Source organism: Lipophrys pholis (genome assembly GCF_963383615.2).
Source record: "Lipophrys pholis genome assembly, chromosome: 19".
Classification (NCBI taxonomy): Eukaryota; Metazoa; Chordata; class Actinopteri; order Blenniiformes; family Blenniidae; genus Lipophrys; species Lipophrys pholis.
In genome coordinates, this window is record NC_137647.1 from 14284783 (window position 1) to 14305694 (window position 20912).

Genomic DNA, 20912 nt, shown 5'->3' on the forward strand with positions numbered 1-20912 from the left:
GTGTCCTCCTCTCATAATGTTAAAGGTGTTCATACTTATCCATTGGGAGCGTAAAGGGAAGCTGGAAAGGCAGTTGATGCCACAAACTGGAACTTTGCTCTGTCTGTTTGCAGCACACTGCATGCAACTTAATCTCAAGGGGCTTTAGTACATGTTTTTAAACTGTGAAATAGTAGATCATCAACCAAAATAAACCCAATTTTCCTTTTTAATGTAATCATTTGATGTGCTGTCGTAAGAAAATGCTGGATCAAACATTTAATAGGCCTTTAAAACACAGCCTTTATCCTCTGGTTTTACATCCATTTTTAAACTTTTTACCACACTACTTGTGCAATGCACGGCTCTATTTGTATTCCATCGGCTGGACAGTGGTAGCAGTAGAAACGATGTCTCTTTTGTTCGCCACCTCGCTCTTTCTCAAGACAGTTTGATTGCAGTGGTGTGTAGCTTGGCAGTAGGCCCACCCTGCAGGTTCCTTGGTCAAAAAACAAGAGCCGGTGTGTGTGTGTGTGTGTGTGTGTGTGTGTGTGTGTGTGTACACACACATACGAACAAGACGTCAGAATAAAGAGAAAAGGAGAAAAAAGGTTAGAGAGGCATTCATTGCTGTGCTGTCAGTTTGAATCACAACATAGAATTTTATCTGTATGTTAATGCTTTTCCTCATGGACTTGGTCTCATGGTTGCTGCTGTCAAAAGCAAAAGAACAACCCGCTGACTTATTCACCACAGAAGCTCAAATGTGATCCTCTGTAGCTCAGTTCAACACCGTCACTGGGCTTTCTGTGTGGGCGCATATTCTCATGTTGATGTATGAATATGAGCACATGGCTCATCCCTGCCGTTCAAACACACGTGGGAAAGAGATCATAACATGCCTCCCTCAGTCCTGGATTAAAATACCTGTTTTCTAAATATGGTCTTTCCGGTCGTCTCTCCCTGTCTGTTCCTGTCCGTGTCAAAATGATCTATTGAACGCGCGATGATCGAGTGTACCAGGTCGTTGCCCTGTTCAGTATTCAGAGCTGACGTTTAGTTGCCTCAGATGTTCAGGACAGATGCACGGCAGCAGAAAGCCCGACCGCACGAGCACATTCCTTATTTATGATCTACGATGGAAGGCTCAGCAGATGTACTTAACACAACATCTCGTATTTATGCACACACACACACACGCACACACGCACACACACACACACACAAGCACACACGCACACAGACACACACACACGCACACTCACACACGCATCATTAAATTCCTGAGCTTTCCTGCTTCCTTCTTGGGGCTTCATCCTTCTGTGTGTGTGTATTTCCTGCTCACTCTTTCTGTCAGTGTGTGAGACACAGTGTAATATGTTTCTTTGTTAAATATAGCTTCCATTGCTATTTATATGCCATGTCTTGCTTTGTTGTGATGGAAAGTCACCTCCTCCTGACAGTGCCTTTGTATTCAATGACCATTATTTACGTGTGCGCTCATAAATTTCTCTTCCTCCGCTCTGATTCTGTGAACATGAGAAAATCAGCAAATTCCCTTTTTTGTGTGTCCGTCTTCTCACCTTGACGGTGCAGCCATTATCTGAAAACACAAGCCAGAGGGCGTTAAAGCAAACTGATCGGGCCGATTCAGAGTGGTGGCTCAATGAAGAGAAAACCCCATGGAAAAGTCCTACTTGTAGCAAATCCAAGGCAATGTCAATGGCGCCCATTTGTTCTCTGCCCACTAATACCTTTTTTCCTCTCCTCCCCTCGCTTCATCTTGCTGCATCCTCCTCATTGTCAGCATAAATTGTGGAGGTGGCAGGGTGACACCATCGCTCTCCTCTCCCGTCTGTCAGGACATGGCTCATCTCTCTCTGGTCCTGGAGACAGATTTTTAATAAAGCGGGTATGAGCCCGGATTTAAGTGCTTTATTTTCATTTCACCATGCAGCTGGCGAAGTAATGTGTGCTCCTCAAATATTTATAGAAGACTTAGGGTCCTTACTTAGTTCACTATTTTGCCAAGAAAGAGGGAGGAAGACGGCTTGTTTAAATGCCACACGTGTGGAGATTGTTCTCTCGTCATCTACATATAAGACATTCTGCTGGTTATAAAAAACAGATCTGTTTGTTGCATCTAAATCTACAGCATGAAAAACACATTGTAGTATGAAATTTGTCTCTCTTTTATTATGATTATGGTCTTTTGCCTGGGAATTGGGGAGCATCATCATGACTCTCAATTATACTGAAACACATTGCCAAGAGTTTACCACCATTGCAATCTTCTGAGGCTTTCTGAGTACAAATAACTCCAGAATGCATGTATAATGACTACTAATTTATGTCTGATGCTCCCCAAACTGAACTCAAATCCACAAGATCAAGTTATGTAACTTCATTCCAATCTCTCTTCCTGTGCATAATGAGAGGGATATAGAAACACAAAAAAAAACATACAGCAGAAAAACAAAGCTACGATGCAGGAGCTGTAATAATATGTACAGACGATTTGACATTCATGATAAATGTACTGAATGTATTTAGAATCCTTAATCGAGTGAGTTTACAGCTATTCCAAAGATCTTCCTATCGTATCAAATTCATTCTTTTTCATTTGGTGTTGAAAAGATGCGGTGATATTCATGTCAACACAGATTAATCTAATGTAACTACAATAACTTGTGCATTATAAGTGTGTCTGCTCACGTCTTAAAATCTCTATGTAGCTTTCTAGAGAGAAACCCATGTACTGTAAATGTACTGTATTTAATGTGACGGCATGTGAATAAACTAAACTGAACTAAAAGCTTGAAAACCCCTGTTCCTTTTCAGTTACTTTCCCTTCAGCATGGGCAGGAGGTCATTTTGATTTGATTTGCTAATCAAAAAAATTACCTTACAAAATATGACACAGCAGGAATCTTTACCACATTACAGTGTAACTTAGGCTTGAAATTATTTACGTTAAATGCTGAAACATATCCTGCTATGAGATGGTGCTATGGTTCTGCATGACAGCTTTAGACTTAATTAATTAATGCTTTGCTTTTGCTACTGTTACTGCATATGCGTCCATACACACAATGAAAACGCCGTTGGAAAACCCAGGTTTCAGCAAAAGGATAAAGAAAAGGGCATAAAATGGACTTTAAGAAACCCAGAGCGCTCCAAGCCGCTGCGTCCCCCCACACCGCCATCTTGGTTTAATTACCGCTAGGATGTATGCAACTCTGTGTTCAGCACTGAAAACTCAGCCTTCTGTCAAAATGACGGAAAGCCTTCCAGTGATGAATAATAAAGTGCAGTATAACAAACCATAATAGCTTTCTAGAGGTACAAAAACATGCCTGTGTGACAAAAAAAACAAACCCACTGCACACCTCTTCAGTATTTGGTAACTCGATATGTTGAATATCTCCTGGTCTGATTGGTGCTTGAAAGAAAACTCCCCACCGGGAACCTTTCTGCCTAACATTAAGGCTTTATTGTTTTCAATGCGGCCCTCTCAGAGATACTGATCGACTCTCGTTCAGACTGTCTTTCACAGCATCAACAACAAATTAAAGCCAAACGGCCACATTGTAACTGAGCCCAGTCTCAGGAGCCGAGCTGCTGCTTTACAATAAGGAAACAGTCAAACATTGGAGGGGAGGAAAAGCACACCACAAGCAGATAAATAGAGCCCCCTTAATGTTTTATGGGAAACGGGCATTGACCTTCTCCAAACCTATTAAAGTAAGGTTAGTTAGGATTGCCAATTTCCCTAAGTTATCAGTTATCTGTGGAAAGTTTGGACACCATCTTATTTTTCAAGGTACATGTCTTATCGGGGTCATATAATATTTTATGTGTGAGAATGACAGAAAACGGGATGAATCTCTTGACGTATAAAACACCTAATAAAAAATGAATGTGCTCTTCCTGAATCGTTTACTCTGCTGTTTGTATTGTATTGTTGTGGCCCAGTGAGACAGGCTATTTACTGATATCAAGTAGAAAAGCAGCAATTTATCAGCCTAAAGACTTATTCATCCTGAAAACTAATTTAAAAATTACAACATGTGTATGTGTATTTTATGATGTGTCCTTCAGTGGGCCGTGAGTCACCGTGCCCCCTGATTCAGCATGTATCATGGCTTCTCCAGGCACTGCTTCCAATTCACCCCATCCTTCTTCCTCACATCCGTCCATTCAGCCATCGCGAAGGTTAGGCATCATTTCCTCAAGGAAGCGTTGAGCAACAAATATAAAATCTCGATGAATCTGCAATAAATAGCAGCATACTGAAGTTAAACATAGAATTCATTCAGTTTTACACAAATTTAGGTCCTTGAAAGAGTCCAAAGTTAAATGCATTTTAGAGACATTGAACATTATGCTACAGCAGCAGTCTCGTCGTGCATTACATGATTAGTCACAATCGCACATTATCACACAATCATTCACACAATCACAGTACGACTTACCCATCAATGGGGGGAAAAAATGGGATTCAGAGCCAGCAACAGCTGCCAAGGGAGATAAGCATATTATTCTTAAATTTGGATTTCTGCTTGAACAGATGCAAAGAAAGTTGAAATTTGAAGTCATTTCAAGCACCTCATTTCCCTATCAACAGCACCACAGTGTATCCTTCATCCCTTCACTACCCACTCAGGCTTGGTGTTGTAGTATGAGTGGGATCAGAAAGGGCATTGCTTGGTTTAGTTCAGTTACTTTAGGTTTCTACTTCGCCCACGGTGAAAGTGTCCTCCACAATGCAAAAGTCAACAAAGTGTTATGTGTAGGCCTTCAGGCCATCACCATTGTGATGCATCAATGCCCACACTCACAACAAGTAAGTCCCTGCATCAGGCTTAAAGCAGGAACCGGTTTCTGACTGTTGGTATTGTCCTTCTATTGCTTCTTGCCCAAGACCCTATAAGCTCAGGCTTGGTTTAGAGTAGTGCTGTTTGGGCTGTCAGTTTCGGAAGAGTATGCTTCATGTCGTCAAATAGGTCAGGACCGCTGGGTATTAGTCAGTCAGCCAGTATGATAAGGAAAAAAAACAAAAAAAAACATGAGCATCATAGAACAGAGTGGACCCTGACAGCACTGCAGTCTCATTCGTGTTCTGAACTGAGTTCAAAATCCAGTCCTTCTATTTCAGATTGTCAGATTGATGAATAACAGTACAGATTCTGTCCGTAGACATTAGACCAGCCTCTCACCCCCTCTCAGATCACCATCTGGGAGAAGCTCATATTTCTGACACGACTCCTCCAGTTGGGGTTGTTTCAGCATTTGATTTGGATGCCCTGTGGCCGCATACTGTTGGAAATGTATCTGGCATGCTCAACTGGGAGGAAGCCCTGAGGTTGACCCAGGACCCGCTGGAGAGATTATGTCTCCCAGTTGGCTTGGGAGAAGCTTGGAGTCCCCCCAGAGGGTGCTAGAGGGAGGTGCAGGGGGACAGCAATGTCTGGGCTTCTGTGCTCTCAATATTGACACCGAAACCTTATATGGACTCAATGGATGGAACAATAAAAAGAAGAACGGCTCTTATCTATGGTATGGATAAACTTTACATCAATAACAATTATAAAATAAATGATGCTCTTGCATTTCAACTGAAAGTTAAAGACAGCCCACTTCATAGTGCATGAAAGACATCCTTACAATAAAGCTTTAATTCAGATGTTGTTTTTGGAAGTTATATAGTAAGATGACCTTTCTGTGAAAGATTGGATACACCTGGGAAATGTTCTCAGTCCATCACAGGGTTAATACCAACATTCCCATACACACATATTTTAGAGCCACCAATCGACATAAGCAAGCATATGTTGGAATTGTGAGTACCCGAAGTAAACAAGCAAATCTGCCACAATAAGGTCCCAGTCTGGAGCCAAACTCAGGTCGTCACAGTGTGACGTGAAAAGAATAACCAAAGACTTACATTACAGTATCGAGACAGTCTTTGAAATGTCATATCACAATTAAACCGTATGAAGTGACAAGTACTAAGTATGAACACAGCGCAAATTAATGGAAAAATCAATCTTTAATGCCTCATCTTGAATCATTAAATAAACTGTGCAGTTTATGCAGATTATGTTTTATTTAGTGATATTCAGACTACTGAGGAGCGCTCCTCTATTTCCCACCGGCTGCTGAGGCAGGCACGGCTTAGATGGTCATAAAATAGTCTCCATCTTGTGTCCAGTGTTTAATTGATTGAGGTTTAGTCCCTCGTGTGTTTGTTGGGCACTAAAGTTAGAATGTGAACGTCAATGAAAACTCAAAAAGAATTTACACTTTATGGAGGAAGAAACATGTTTCATGATCGTCTTCACAAATAAGTATTGATGTTTATCATGTGTCTATTTTTGTACATATATCTCTCAAGCTTTTCCCAACCCGCTCTCTCTCATTTCCTCTCACACACACGATCTGCCTCTATTTGTGTCCTTTCTTTGATCTGTGCTGGCAAGAGGTTTCAAACTGTAAATCTGATTATTTGTAGGCGCTCCAGACTCTGACATGTGGCTCTGCGGGCTGTTCCAAAGATGAACTGACATATATGTGTGCTGCATATAATGAGACGGCCAATAGGCAATATGTGCAGTCCTTGTGTAGCTCTTCGTGACAGAAAACACATTTGTTTAATTTCAAGGTTTTTTTTTTTTTTATGTCTTATTGTATGCTTAGCCTAAAAGCTCTGGGTGCATTGGTGTGAGAAAAATTGCTTTAACTTAATCAAAGTTTGGCTGTTATTTGAATTGCAAGCATCGCTTCTGGGATGATTTTGTAGGGTTGCACCGAATTAAAAGCTTATTATAGATTCACAACAAGCATTTTCATTCTTCAGCTGTTTACGCAGTGAAATGAGCCACGACACCTACTCTATTTCTTTTTAATTTATTAGTCATTAATTGTATGTGTAGGTGGGTGGTTTTAAACTTTTTGCTCTCATGACTCCGACTGCATGGCAACTACTGTGATTATGCGACAACACTCTGCTTCATAATCAGCCTGCAGAGATACTAAACTGAAAATAATGCTAATGATTCCTGCTTCTTTTATCAGGGTGTCAACAAAACTGCCACGAATCATCTGTGTGTGCACAATTCCCCTTTATCTTCATTTTGTTTTTAATTTCCTGCATGGCCCATCAGTTTGCCATCTGATCTCTGTTCGGCTCTAAACTTCATCCTTGTGACACTCTCTGGCTTCTGATGTTGCAGATGGGGCCCCGCTGAGCGAACTGTCTTGGCCTTCGTCTCTGGCGGTTGTAGCTGTCTCCTTCTCTGGCCTTTTCACCTTCGTCTTCCTCATGCTGGCCTGCCTCTGCTGCAAGAAGGGAGACATTGGCTTCAAGGTGAGCTCTGTGCTGCCCCCAGCTGGACGCGCTGAGGGGGCCACTCACTAGTGCAGGGTGCATGTTACAGGAAGGAAACAGGATAGGGCTTTCAGGCAGGCATGTATAAAAAGACACGGGAAACTTATACTATCCATTCTTTATGTGTAATTTTGTGTTTTAAAGACAAGACAAAAGAAAGAAAAAAAAGGTTGTAGTATCGTCTATGTTCAGTAATGTAGTCATAGAAAGATTATTCCCTAATATTTGTCTCCCAATTGTTTTCCCTATGCTAAATAATTGCCGTCATCTTTAGAAAGTCGATTAACTGATATCCCGATCGATTTTCTTTGTGCTAAGAACGGAATATGTACCTATTCATTCATACAAAATAAATGGGTTGTGTGTATGTACAATGGGGGAAGGTAATGTTCATTGAACAAAGGTGAAAAACACACACAGAAAAAATGCAAACATTAACCGAACCAGACTTGAGAGGTTTAATGGTGTTGTGTCTATCCATCCATCTTCTGCATGCCCTTTCGGGGTGCACGGTGCGGATCCGAGCTGACAACGGAAAACAGGTTACATCTCGGAAAGGTCACTCGTCTATGATATTCACATTTACAGGCAATTTAGGGTCACCACTTAATCTGAAATGCCTGCCTATGGACAGTAGGAGGAAATCAGTACACCAGGGGAAAACCCACAGGTAGAAAAATTATTATTTTACAACCGCTGGACATTTTACTTTGAACTTCATTTTTAATATACTAATGGGCAAACTTCAGGATTAAGAACAGGTAAAGTGCATACATCCTTTGCTCATTGTATCCAAGTATCGTTACCTATCACAGTTTGGCTCATGTTGCCTCTGTGCCGCCCCGAGCTGCCAGCGTGACTCAGCCACGCTGTGTCAAACACCAGCGGTTGAGCTGGGCGGCCGATGAAGGATAACAGTCTCTGACAGAGGCGGGGGGGCATATAGAGAGAGAGAGCAGAAACTCCACAGCTGCTGTCCAGACTGCTCCCTGTCGGGATACATCTTCTATTATCATGCAGCCCTCTTCATGGAATTAACATTGAAATATATTTTTTTTATTTGTAATGTTGTTAAATTTATCTGCCCATTTATCTTTCCCACTTTATTCTATGGGTTGTTAGAGCCAATCTGACTATGGTCCACATGAGACGGTGTCGCCGGTCCGTCTCACACACTCCTATTCACACCTATGGGCAATTTAGGGTCCAAGAAAACACACACAAAGGGAGAAAATGCAAACTCTCCACAGAAAAGCCCCGCTCTCTGACTTGATTTGAGAGCTTTTTCACTCTGAGGCGAGTGAGCAAAGAATAAGACATCTTTTGCCACTAAGCAGAGAAGACGGTAGAGAGTCCGGCAGAGGAAGAAGCACAAACTGCAGGAGAGACACATGAATGACATATAACTGCAGCAGATCCACGCTTGTGTATTAAAAGGAAAGAAGCTCAGTGCTTTTGATGAAGGCTTCCGGCATTTCTAAACTCATCACAGCTTATTAAAAAAGAAACTGGTCCAGGGGGGACAAACAGCTCGATCTTAACAGGAGCAACTGTGTCAGCTGCAGAGAATCCTGGATCAATACAGACATTATAGAAATAAAAATCCTAATCAAAGAATAGTATTCATGTGACTGGGTTGTTTCGAATGTCTTTAGTACCATGATTTTCAGTTTAGTCAATTCTGATACATTGGCTTTTTTCAGCCTTTACTTCCTAAGGCTTGGAGATTCAATATCTAACCTTTTTAGCCAGGGATGCATAAATTATTGCCCTACCTGAAAAGCAGTATAATCAGACTTATGCAAATCATTTGGGTCCTAAGATAAATGGGAAAGCTCATTTTACCAGTCTATTGATTAGAGAGTTGGTTAGAGAGCTGCAAATAATTAGATAGTCCAGGAGAGATTCAGGAAGCTGAGCAGCTTTTTCATTTTTGTAATGAAAATCAATGAGAACAGCCTGCGGTGAGAAGTAAATACGGCCTGGATAAAAGTGTCTTTGCATAGGACAATGCCTTCACCAATTGCTGGGGTTAAACTTTGTGTATTTAGGTGGCCTTGTCTGTCAATCAGAACTTCATATTAAAAACCTGTAAACATATTTTGGAGTTTCCAAAAAATAAAATGGCCCAAAGTCTTGTCCAAGGACACATATGTAGAGCACATATAGTTATTTTTGAACAGATATGCCTAAAATAGCTTGGTCAAGTGCCATAATTAAATTTTTTTTTAATGAAGATGACTCTAAAGTATTACATTTATGGGGCTGTGCGAAGAAACAACATACTGCTTTCTTCATAGTTTATAGTGTTCCCAATAAATATGTATTACAATGGTTAATATATTCCAATTAAGACAATAAAGTTCTCAAGTCTCTATCTTGTCCCTTTACATCAGCTGCAAACTTGACAAAATGCTGAGACGGTTCCACTATCTATCCCCGTCTTTGGCAAGCGCTCATCACTCAACAGCTCATTTGTAAAGTGTGCAGTCGTGTGGGACTCCTGACTCGCACCGCTGCACCGTCCAAAAAGCTTCATTATTCCTCTCTATCGCGGTGTTCTTGCTGGAGCGTGTAGTGCGAGGCTGGGCATTAAGTGCTTTCTAAACTGAGGGCACTCTGGGGAGCCGTGCAGCGCTGACTCACAGCCAGGTGCTCGCTTTCACACTTCACTCGGAGGAGAGTGGCAGATGGTTCTCTTGAAGGAGAAACACACATTCCTATGTACACAGGGTATAATGTTTAATGACACACGTTGCACTGCACAAACACACACATACTGAGCCATTTAAATAGTCCTTATTATTAGTAATATTTCCATCCTGCAGACTGGCTGTCATGCATTCTCACTTTTTACAGTTTCACCTGTCTTTGCCTCTGTCGGGGCTACAAGGAGGTGCAGGCTCGTTATGGGGAACAGTTCATTAACTGGAGAATGGATTCTGGTTTTGTTAAAAGAACTCTACACAGTCTTTGAACCGGCCAACAAGATTGACGTGAATTATTAAAGGATGTTGCTTTATCGGGTAGAACTCATTTGGGGAAGCATGAAGTAGGGAGTTTGGACTAGAGCACTGTTCTGCAGTTCCAGAAGAACCCTGCTCCTGCATATTTCAGGCATTTCAACCAACACACGTCATATAAATGAACGGCTCGCCATCCAAGTTCAGCGTAAATTTTTTATGGAATACAACAGCATAATTGTTGGAAAACATGAAATTAATGTAAAAAAAAAAAAAGAATAAATGTATACATAGTAGTGGGACTTTATAGGTCTCACATAAGCTTCCGAAGCTATCATTGTATCTTGTCTTACAAAGACAATGTTCTGTTAAATGTGTTTGTTTATTTCACTGTACATGTGCTGCTTTCTCTAGATCTGTATTTTTCACTTCTCTGGCTGTCTGATCCTTGTCTCTGGACTATAATCAGAAATAATACCTACCGATGAATGTAAAGATAAAGCAGAAGTCACATGTGTAAAAGAATAAAATACAACCTAAATAACAATGCAGGATTTTTCTAAGGATGAAAATCATCCTCCTTCCCACTCTACTGTGAAAGAAGCCGATGTAATTCACACGGCCTACCTTTTGGACTGAGATAAGCTTCCTTTATGCACGCTGTAAAGAGGTTCGTAGCAGTGCAGAGACAGACGACAATGAGTAGAGAGCAAGGACACTGCAGTAGATTGGGACTTAAAGCGGATGAAGTAGGGATGAAGCAGACAGGACGGAGCAGAGGGTGTGAGATATTGAGTATAGAGAACAGAAAGAGAGAGGGGTCACTATTTTCCTCTCCCCCTCTCTCTCTCTTATCCACCTCTATCTCAGCAGCAGTGGTGTTGTGGAGGAGGGGGGTACGTCTGCGGTTAAGGGACCTGAGTTTTCTTCTGCATAGCTCATTATAGCTCCTCCTTTTTTTCCTCATAACGTGGTGCAGACACTTAACCTTTAGATTGTAAATGTTATTTCCAGTTTTTTCTTTTTTAGCACACAGTAGAGAATGTATTTCTCAATTCAGACAATGGAATACAGATCTCCGCCTCCGGTGTAAAAGTATTTAATGGAAAACATAGAACTATAGATTAAAATGGTATTATGTACAAGAATGAATAAACACATGCAGTAAGTGGAGTAGAAACAACTTCAGACAGGATTACACAACTAATCCACAGTGGTGTAGTAAAAACATTATAGTAAACGTTTTGGAGGCTTTTAACAACCAATTAAACAATGAGTGAATTATTAATTGCATACGTGAAGACCTGTTTAAAAGCGCGTCTTTGAATGAGACTGAAAGAGAGGCATTGTGTAAACAGTTTGAATGGTATGCATTAGTGTGATCCCCCGCAGTGCCGTAGCAGTGGCCCACACAATGCACCCCACAATCTACACGACTTATGTATATGGGTAGGTGGAAGAGCTTCGTTGCCTTCACAGTCGAATCATTGTCTCCCACTCTCTCAGTCGAAGGACGGCTGTGAGCGGATGACTAATCGCAGCGTGTTTCTTTGCAACAGGAGTTTGAAAACACTGAGGGAGAGGAGTACCAGGCAGATCTCTCCGCCCTGGCCTCGCCTTCCTCCCAGAATGGCCCCGAAGTTTATATCCTTCCTCTCACGGAAGTCTCCCTGCCTGTTTCCAAACAGCCCGGCAGATCCAGTAAGAAAACGCACAACATCAGCACAATACTCTTACTATTACGATTTGTCTTGTTTGTTTGTTCTTTTTCTCTTAACATCTCGACTTCTCGACAAATGAAAGACATCTGTGCATTGTGTGAGTTATTTCTTAAGGGCCCTACTGCAGTGCCGCATAGTTTAATGTGTGTGAAATAAAAACAAAGCGATAGCCCACTGCAGAGGAAGGAATCTGACCGAAACCCACTGCCTACTGTACATTGCTGCTGAGGTCCTGTGTGTTGTCTTCAATTCACAACAACCAATGTCAAGTGACAGAATTTTAGCCACTCATGTATGCATGCTATTTTGATATACTTGCCATCATTCTGTATCTATAATCCCTCACAGGACAGTGTAAATTGTGGATTCATTATTCACAAAATCTAGGATGTTGCTTATGTAGGATAATATGTTGATCTGTGTTAGCCACATCCTGAGTGCTCAAACAGCCTCACCCTGCATGACTCACTGCCTGTCTGCGCCGCACCGCGCTCAGCCAGAAGGGAGCTGAGTTGCCGCTCAGCATCCCAGGATGTGAGCGCCAGCAACGATTGGATACGGCAGCCTCAGGCTCTCAGCCAATTGCTATCCTCGCCTCTGTCCCCCTTAGCTACCGCTGTGTGATTGGTCCAGGTGTTGCAGGGCGAGGAATGGCTGAATGGTGAGAAGAGCGATTGTGGAAGAAGGAAAAGATCGTCCCTTCACTGAACCAGAAGGAACATGGTCTATGACTCGTTCTTTAAACATGTGCTACGCTTGAAATGACTGCATTGGCTTGTATTTCATAGACATGCCTATTGAACATACACAGTTATTCCATTATTTCCATGTTGTGAAAAAGACTAACACGATAAGGAAAGTCTCTATATTTTATTCCTATGACATCAGTAACATAAAGGTTAAGTGAATCTGCTGTTTTATAACCAGACGTAGACACTGAAAGATTCTGCATACATTACGCACGTCATGAATGGTCCACCCCCTCACTGAACTACACCCAACAAATAAAAGAGCTGTGTAACTACATCAGCAATAAAAAAAAACCCAACAAAAATCAGTTGTATACTTTATACATTGACTATGAATGGTGTTTTCTATATGAACCAAGCATCAATTATACATCTCTATGGACACACAGTACAATGTCTGCTATTGATCTGACGGTCCTGTTTATCCACTTGTGGCTCTGATATTTTATGCAGGAGATCATTTAAAGCTTTTACACCCTCTAGACCTGATGCATCAGTGAGTGTGTGCTTCATTCCACAGTCCCACTGATCCTACAGCCCCACTGCAGCCTGCCATGCTCTCTGGGAATGCCTTTAGTAGGACAGGAATGCACACTCACGCTCACACATTCCACATTTGGTATAATACCACTTCTTAATTTCTCCCTATCACTTTCTGGGTTGGGGAGGGGCAGCTGAAGCTTCGGGGGGAAAAGTGTGGGTCTGTCCAGCGTTCCAATGGAGAATGGACTTGTTGTGTGTCTTCTTTGCGTGTCTCTTAGTGTGTGTTTGGTGCACTGTGTACCAGGAGACTCTGCGTGAGCGCACGAGTGAGCGAACCAAACAATGGCTCCGTTTTAGGCCGGCTGTGCAGTGGGGGAGCATAAGGCTGGGCAGAAACGTCCATGGAACGCACTCGTGGAGGACTGGCATTATGGGCAGAATACAGTGAAGGGTCTGTGACAGGATGAGGAGAGACAGGGGAAGGGTGGTGGCATGCACCAGGACCGAAGAGCGGGAGAGGGGGGGGGGGGGGGTAGTGAGTGAGTGTGTATGACAGAGGTCTTTTTTGCATCGGACAGAGCAGTGTTTGTGTCATGTTTGGCTGAGGAATGCTGCTGTCCTGACTGACAGGGGGGCATTATGCGGACCTTATGTCACTACTGGGTGTCTTGGAGCCGGTGCGTCAGACAGCACACTACCAACATGCGTGACGGTCACATCAGGCGTGATACATGACCAGAGGGTCTCAGTGTCCACAGCAGAACAGTCTCGGGACTCCTGCGTGGATCCATCTGCGGATCGTCTCACCGACTCCAAGTTATGACAAGTTCTCTGCAAACTGTATGTTGAAGTTTTGTATAGGAACCAAGGACGCCGGTGTTTGGTCGACAGCTGGAGAGCTCCAGACAAGGACAGTATGTGTGTTTGTGTATATCCCAGTTGGAAGATGAGCTCGGTGGAGAAAGGGAGAGGCGGCATGGGGAGCTTGTTCAGCTGTGCGAGGGCTCGGAGGGTTAAATCCTGCCGAGGCTCTCACACACACACAGTGCGACCGTGGGTTCTTTCCCACATACACACAATGAGGCTAAGGCTCCTGGGGCTGGAGCCACGGGTTCTTGGTTCTCACACTCTGAACGAGCACTTCGTCTCTGCCGGGATCTTGGACTCAGTCCTTGTCACGGTGCTCAGAGTGGCTGGCCGCTCCGCTGCTCCATCATCATCATCGTCCTCTCCATCTCCATCTCCATCAACGTCTCAGTTAATGAAACATGAAGATCCAAGGAGGTATTTCATTTTGATGAGTTTTCAAAGTGATTTTTCTTTTGTCGTGGCAGTTTTTTTTCCTTGTTGGTAAAGTAGCATTTCACTCAACAGGGAAGGAAGTTTGGAGTTTGCATAAATTGTTTTGATGCAACACTGTCGCAAGTGAATGGAACAATTTATTTAGAAAACTGAAATTATGTATTGACTCAGAGGGGTGTGCTGGGTTTGAAGCATGCACTGTTTAAACAGACAATCCTTAACCTTCCTTTTTGCTCTCTCTTTTGGTTTACTGAGAAAAATGTAAATTTTCTCTTTGCCACTCAGTTATAAACATAGAAATCCTGTGTAAAAGATGTCTTATGTGTTTGTTCTTTTCCAGTTCAGCTGCTGAAATCTTCGGACCTTGGCCGCCATAGTCTGCTGTATCTAAAGGAGATTGGACATGGCTGGTTTGGCAAGGTAAAACATGGTCGTTTTTCTTCTAAAATCACACACACAGACATTTTTTGGGGCTCCACCGACACCAGCTGTGCAGCCATTAATAACTGACTGTTTTTGCCATGACTGTATGAGCTGTTCTCTGAGATGCTTTCTACTCCATAAGGAATGTGAGTGAAATCGGTTGATGATCTCACTCTTGCGAGGCGAATCTGTGGCACTTGTATCAGGGTGTTGAAAAGAGTTGGTTTTTCACAGTTACAGCAAATTCTTTACAATTTACTCTAAAGCGGTACCCATTTCTACTCATTACATGTCTTTAAATGAGACTGCATATTAATGGTAATTTCAGTAAAGTAAGCCTTTTCTGCTTCTATCTCTCAGGTTTTGCTGGGCGAGGTCAATGCGGGCCTCAGCACCACCCAGGTGGTGGTGAAAGAACTGAAGGCAAGCGCCAGTGTCCAGGATCAGATGCAATTCCTCGAGGAAGTCCAGCCATACCGGTAAGAAATGTCAAGGTAGCACTGAGTCCAGCTCAATGAATGATGCAGTGTGACTGAGGAAGACTTATCAGCCCTTCTATACATTGTCTTTTGCATCCGTTCATACCGACTTGAATGCTGCTGCTCTTGCAGGACTCTTCAGCACCCTGCCCTCCTGCAGTGCCTGGCACAATGTTCAGAAGTCACTCCGTATCTGCTGGTCATGGAGTTTTGCCCTCTGGTAGAATACAAATCACTTCGAATAATTTATTATTTTCAAATTGAAATACTTCCAGGCTTGTATTTATGGAGAAAGCAACACATATAATCATTTCCCTTTTGTCTCAGGGCGATTTGAAAAGTTACTTTCGGACTTGTCGGCTGGCTGACTCTGAGGCCCCCGACCCTTTGATCCTGCAAAGGATGGCGTGTGACATCGCCTCAGGCCTCCTGCACCTCCACAAGTACAATTTCATCCACAAGTAAGTTACATCCATCCTGCCCTCTCCAACCTTCACTTGCCTGAATGTGTGATACGCTAAGGAGGAAGGATCCAGAAAGGTCTCTGTGCCCTCTGCTGGCCTCTCCCTGCAACAACATCCTGGTGCTGCCTGAGTAGTTGTTGCAAACTCCAGCATCAGTGATTTTGTTGCGGGGGGCGAGCCCCTCTCGCTCTGCCTCGCCAACAGTCACTGCTCGCCCTAAAGCTGTTCGTTGTTTGTGAAGAAAGTGAAATTAATTTCCCATTGAAGCAGGTGCCTTCATATAAAGTTGAAGAAAATCAATTTAAATGTACAGTAAAACATCAATGCATGAGTGTGCACAGTAGTTCAATTGTTGGAAAAAGTTTATCTCTCTGTTGTCATTCCTCCCCAAAGTGACCTGGCCTTGAGAAACTGCATGTTAACCTCAGACATGTCAGTTAAGGTTGGAGACTATGGGCTTTCTCACAGCCGTTACAAGGTCAGTCCTGTACTCATGATATCTCTAGACATTACTTTTCAGTTTAATTAACCTAAGGAGTACTCAAAAAAAGTTTATTTTTTATTTTTTTGACTACAGGATGACTATTATATAACACAAGATCAAATTTGGGTGCCCCTGCGCTGGATCGCACCTGAACTGATAGACGAGGTCCATGGAAACCTGCTGGTCGTCGACCAAACCAAGAACAGCAACATATGGTGAGATACTTAAGAAGTGATTAACCAGAAATGCTATTGTCTTTATTGTCCGGTTTAACAAAAATATATAAGCCAGTTTACTTTGTTTTGTGTAAATATTGATGCATGAAAGTGTGAAACAGTGAATGACTTTTATTTTGATCTGTTCCAGGTCCTTAGGAGTGACTATGTGGGAGCTGTTTGAACTGGGGAACCAGCCGTACAGACACTACTCGGACAGACAGGTGTTGACGTACGCTGTCAAGGAACAGCAGCTCAAGCTTCCCAAACCTCAGCTCCAGTTCCCACTGGCTGACCGCTGGTGAGACATGTCCACTCATTCACATACAAAATACACTGTGCACCTAAATGCATGCTGATGCTTCAACATCTATGAATTCTTAATCGTGGATTTCTAACTACTCTATATGTCCTGTTTTACAAATAATCTTATTTTTTTGGCCCCTGATGGAGAAGCATCACCCTGGAGAAACTTTTTTTTTTTCCTAGTGAGGGTAGATGATCAATACTGCTCCTATTCTTTATGATCCCCTTGGAATCCACCACAGTTGAATCACCTCATTCATCTTTACTGGGAAAAGCTCACCAAATGTTTGTTTATTTGTTTATTTTTTCAATATATGGTTCTCAAATTATTTAAACATGTCCAATAAAACACAAAGGAGCATACAGAAAAAACAAAACATCTACTCTCTATGCTAATTAAGAAACCATATTCTTAAGGTAGTGGACTGTTCTCTCAGCTCTTAAAGACAGTTATTCACTTTTTTCTTTTCTTTTCCCTGTCTTCTTTCTGTGCAGGTATGAAGTGATGCAGTTCTGCTGGTTGCAGCCAGAGTTGAGACCCAGCAGTGAGGAAGTCCACCTTCTGGTCACGTACCTGTGTGCTAAAGGCTCCAGTGAAGCTGAGGAGGACTTCGAGCAACGCTGGAATGCGCTCAGACCCAATTTGCTTGGCAGCACCTCCCACACAGCCACATCCACAGCCATTGTCCTCACCCCCACATCTGCATCAGCTGATGTCCCCATTACAGACCAATCTCAGACAGCGGAGCTGGCCTCCTCTGCCTCCTCCTCCTTCCCTCTCTTGGAGCATTTCTCTGACAGCTTCCACTCCGACACCGGAGACGACCTGCTGACCGTCACAGAGACCAGCCATGGTCTCAACTTTGAGTACAAGTGGGAGCAGGCTCGAGCTGAGCAGCCTTATTGTGCCTCCTCCACCAGCGGGCCACTAGGTCAGGGGAACCCATATTACCAGGATTATTACTACTCGAGCAAAGGAAGCAGCTCAGGGGGCTGCAAGACTGACAGCCTGACCTCCAGCATGTCCCCGTCCTATTACGAACCCGAACACCCGGGCGTGGTCCCAGTGTTGAGTGCACACAGCCCATCAGTCAGCAGTGAGTACTACATCCGCATAGAGGAACCAGTAGAGTGTAACATTAATCTGGATGACAGCATGGTGGACTATAGTCCAGGATTGGAAGCCAGCAACAGCAGGTTGTCCTCTGAGAGTCGAACTGGCGTGTCACAACCTAGTGCTTACTGGTCAACTGCTAACCACACTAAATCCCCTGCCTATGACTCTGACTCAAGTCCCACGATCCAGCTCACCATGGAGACACTGAAAAGAGATGCAGCCAGCACCAGTCCTGTAAAGCTAAGCCACACTCCCAATTGCCTCTCATCCAATCACAAAGACTCAATCTACTGTGGACAGTCAATCGCACTCAAGACATGCCACCAAGCCCATCTGTCTGAACTAGAGACATCACCGGAAACCGTATCAAACCTCCACCCTGAGCCATGGCTAGAAAACCCTCGCGGTTTGTCACAAGCCGTCAGCAGCCCCAGCTTAGGGTTCTGCGATCCATACCTCGAAGCAAGCACAGGCCACAGCACGGTTAACGAAAACTGCCATGCTGTTGTAGGACCCTTCAAAAAGACTCTCCCTATTGTTAATCAGATTGCCATCGATGTAGGGACAGATGAAGGCCTGTTGATGGGTCAGAGACGAAGTGACGATGGTGAGGCGGAGGTTTTCTCTGAGGGTGAAGCCACCAACTGGATCTCAAACCATTCAGCAAATAATAATAGCCTGAGTTTCGACAGCAGGCATACAGGCAGTGGAAATGACAGCTATCTAGACATTCAGTATGCAGCTCAGTCCAACACAACAGAAGTGTGGTCTCTAACCAAGGCCACCACTAAAACCTTCCACAGTTTCAGGCCTGGTGGCAACTCCAAGGAAGGTGAGGATTTTGGTTGTAATGCTGCATCCAATCTCAACTCTGAATTAGGCTCATACATTCACTTATGCCACAAAGAACCTGGAGAAGCTGTCGCTCAAGTGATAGAGGACATGACTGAGCAAAGTACTGATTCTCTTACTGGCGACTCAGTAAAAAATACCAAAAGTAAAGAGAGTGAGAAACTTGTAATGCAGCCATTATTTAATGAGGAGCGATTGTATTCCGAGATGGAAACTGAATCAGGTTATGTAAAAAGTCTCAAAGAGCCTCAGACTGGCCAAGTGGGAGCATTTTCAGATAAGATGAAAGGTAACAACTGGGACCGGATCTCAGCAGGTATCTCTTTTGATTTGAGTGCCAATAAGCTAAAATTTGCTGAACCCTCACAGAGCAGCAAAGCAATAGACACTAGGGTGGGGGTCAGAGACTCAAGCGCTTGCCTGGTTGAGCTTGGCGACTACAGTGAGGACGATGATGACGACATTACAGATATTACATCAGGGATCTTCGCTGACTTCAACCTTGACTATGCTGAGGTAGAGGAGGAAGAACTCAGTCCCCAGAAGAATCCAGTGGAAAACCGTGACCCCACAGATGCCATTAACCTATCATCATCAATGACAAGCTCCTGTGACCAGGCCTTCAGTCCTGATCCCTTCAACACTCCAATACTCCCCAAATCTCTGGATAGTGGCTATGACACAGAAAACAATGAATCACCAGAATTTTTCTTCAAAGAGCTCGGTGATCCCCTTGGTGGTGAGAGAAGCCCGAGGCTTGGAGGAGAATCTGAACTCGTACTTCAAGTGGGGTTAGGTCAAGCTGTGTGCACTTCCACAAGCAGCTCTGAGTTCCAGTTGAAGAGCCTGACTGAGAAAAATCCATACAGGGACTCAGCTTATTTTTCTGACTATGATGCTGAAAATGAGAGAAGTCCTCAAGAGGACAACAGTAAGTTCTTTGTGGGCTCAGGCAGCCGTTTCTTCCCCACTGAGAAACTGAGGTCCATAGGAGAGTATGACTCTACAAAAAGGCATTTAAACAACGAGGGACTTTTAACAAATCGGAGACACAAAGACAGTTGTGTTCTGGTCAATATCTCAGAGGCTGCTGCTACTTCACCCAATGCTTTTCTGATGCCCGGGTTGTCCATGCTATCACCGTTTCCTCCCCAGATGGGTGGGTGCCTGACCAAAGAGTCTGCTCCAGCAGAAGAAGACTTTGGGTTGGGGACAGAGCACTCAGGAGACGAGCCCCCATCAGAGCTGGGCTCATCCATTGGGTCTGATCCTTCTTCTACTGTGCAGGAGGCCCCAGCCAACCACGAAGAGGGGAGCAGGAAAGACGATGACTGCTCCCCTCTTCAGTCTTTGCATTCTGGATCCACCATAAGTGATTACAGAGATGAGCCACCCAGAGAAAATGAAAACTGTGATGGATCCACGGAAGAGGAGGAACTGCCTGAATTCAGTATCGTGAACGAAGAGATGGAGGACAGAAGAGAGAGCGCAAGGATAAATGAAGAGGATTTTGAGGATATCGATGCAGAGGAATGTGACTCACAAGACAGTTTATGTGAGGAATCCAACGGTCCTCTCGATCTGTCCACTTCCTCGTCTTTGCTGGAGCTGTGCGGGGAAGATGTCAGAGCCCCACTGGAGGAGGCCGAGGACGAAGATGACTCCGATGACAGTGAGTCTGATGAAGAGCTGAGGACCTACAACATCCAAGGCGAAGACAGCGAAGAGAGTGAGGAGGATTTCACCACAGTGCCAGTAGTGGTGAGCGACTGCAGCAGGGCGAGACACCTCCGTAGCCTTCTGAAGATGCCAACCCTGCTCACTCAGTCCTTCTGTGATGAGTTAGAGAGGAAGAAGAAAGCCGTGTCCTTTTTCGACGATGTTACAGTGTTCCTGTTTGATCAGGTATGTCATCACAGTTCGTAGTACAGAGATGGCCAATGTCAAGGACAAAAATGATCCAACACGTTGTGTAATTTGGTTTA

At 43.6% G+C, this 20912-nt stretch overlaps 1 protein-coding gene across 1 annotated transcript in view; it reads left to right on the forward strand.

The window, feature by feature from the left end:
* The window catches only part of aatka (apoptosis-associated tyrosine kinase a), a gene marked incomplete at its 5' end in the record, with an annotated part of 28932 nt that overhangs the window by 6221 nt on the left and 1799 nt on the right, over positions 1 to 20912 (forward strand). The window contains 10 exons of the mRNA XM_080488496.1: positions 7215 to 7348; positions 11892 to 12033; positions 14928 to 15007; positions 15371 to 15489; positions 15622 to 15709; positions 15817 to 15950; positions 16347 to 16431; positions 16531 to 16652; positions 16804 to 16953; positions 17454 to 20832. Of these exons, the coding sequence (XP_080344622.1) occupies positions 7215 to 7348; positions 11892 to 12033; positions 14928 to 15007; positions 15371 to 15489; positions 15622 to 15709; positions 15817 to 15950; positions 16347 to 16431; positions 16531 to 16652; positions 16804 to 16953; positions 17454 to 20832 (4433 nt within the window). The remainder of the gene's footprint in view (positions 1 to 7214; positions 7349 to 11891; positions 12034 to 14927; positions 15008 to 15370; positions 15490 to 15621; positions 15710 to 15816; positions 15951 to 16346; positions 16432 to 16530; positions 16653 to 16803; positions 16954 to 17453; positions 20833 to 20912) is intronic.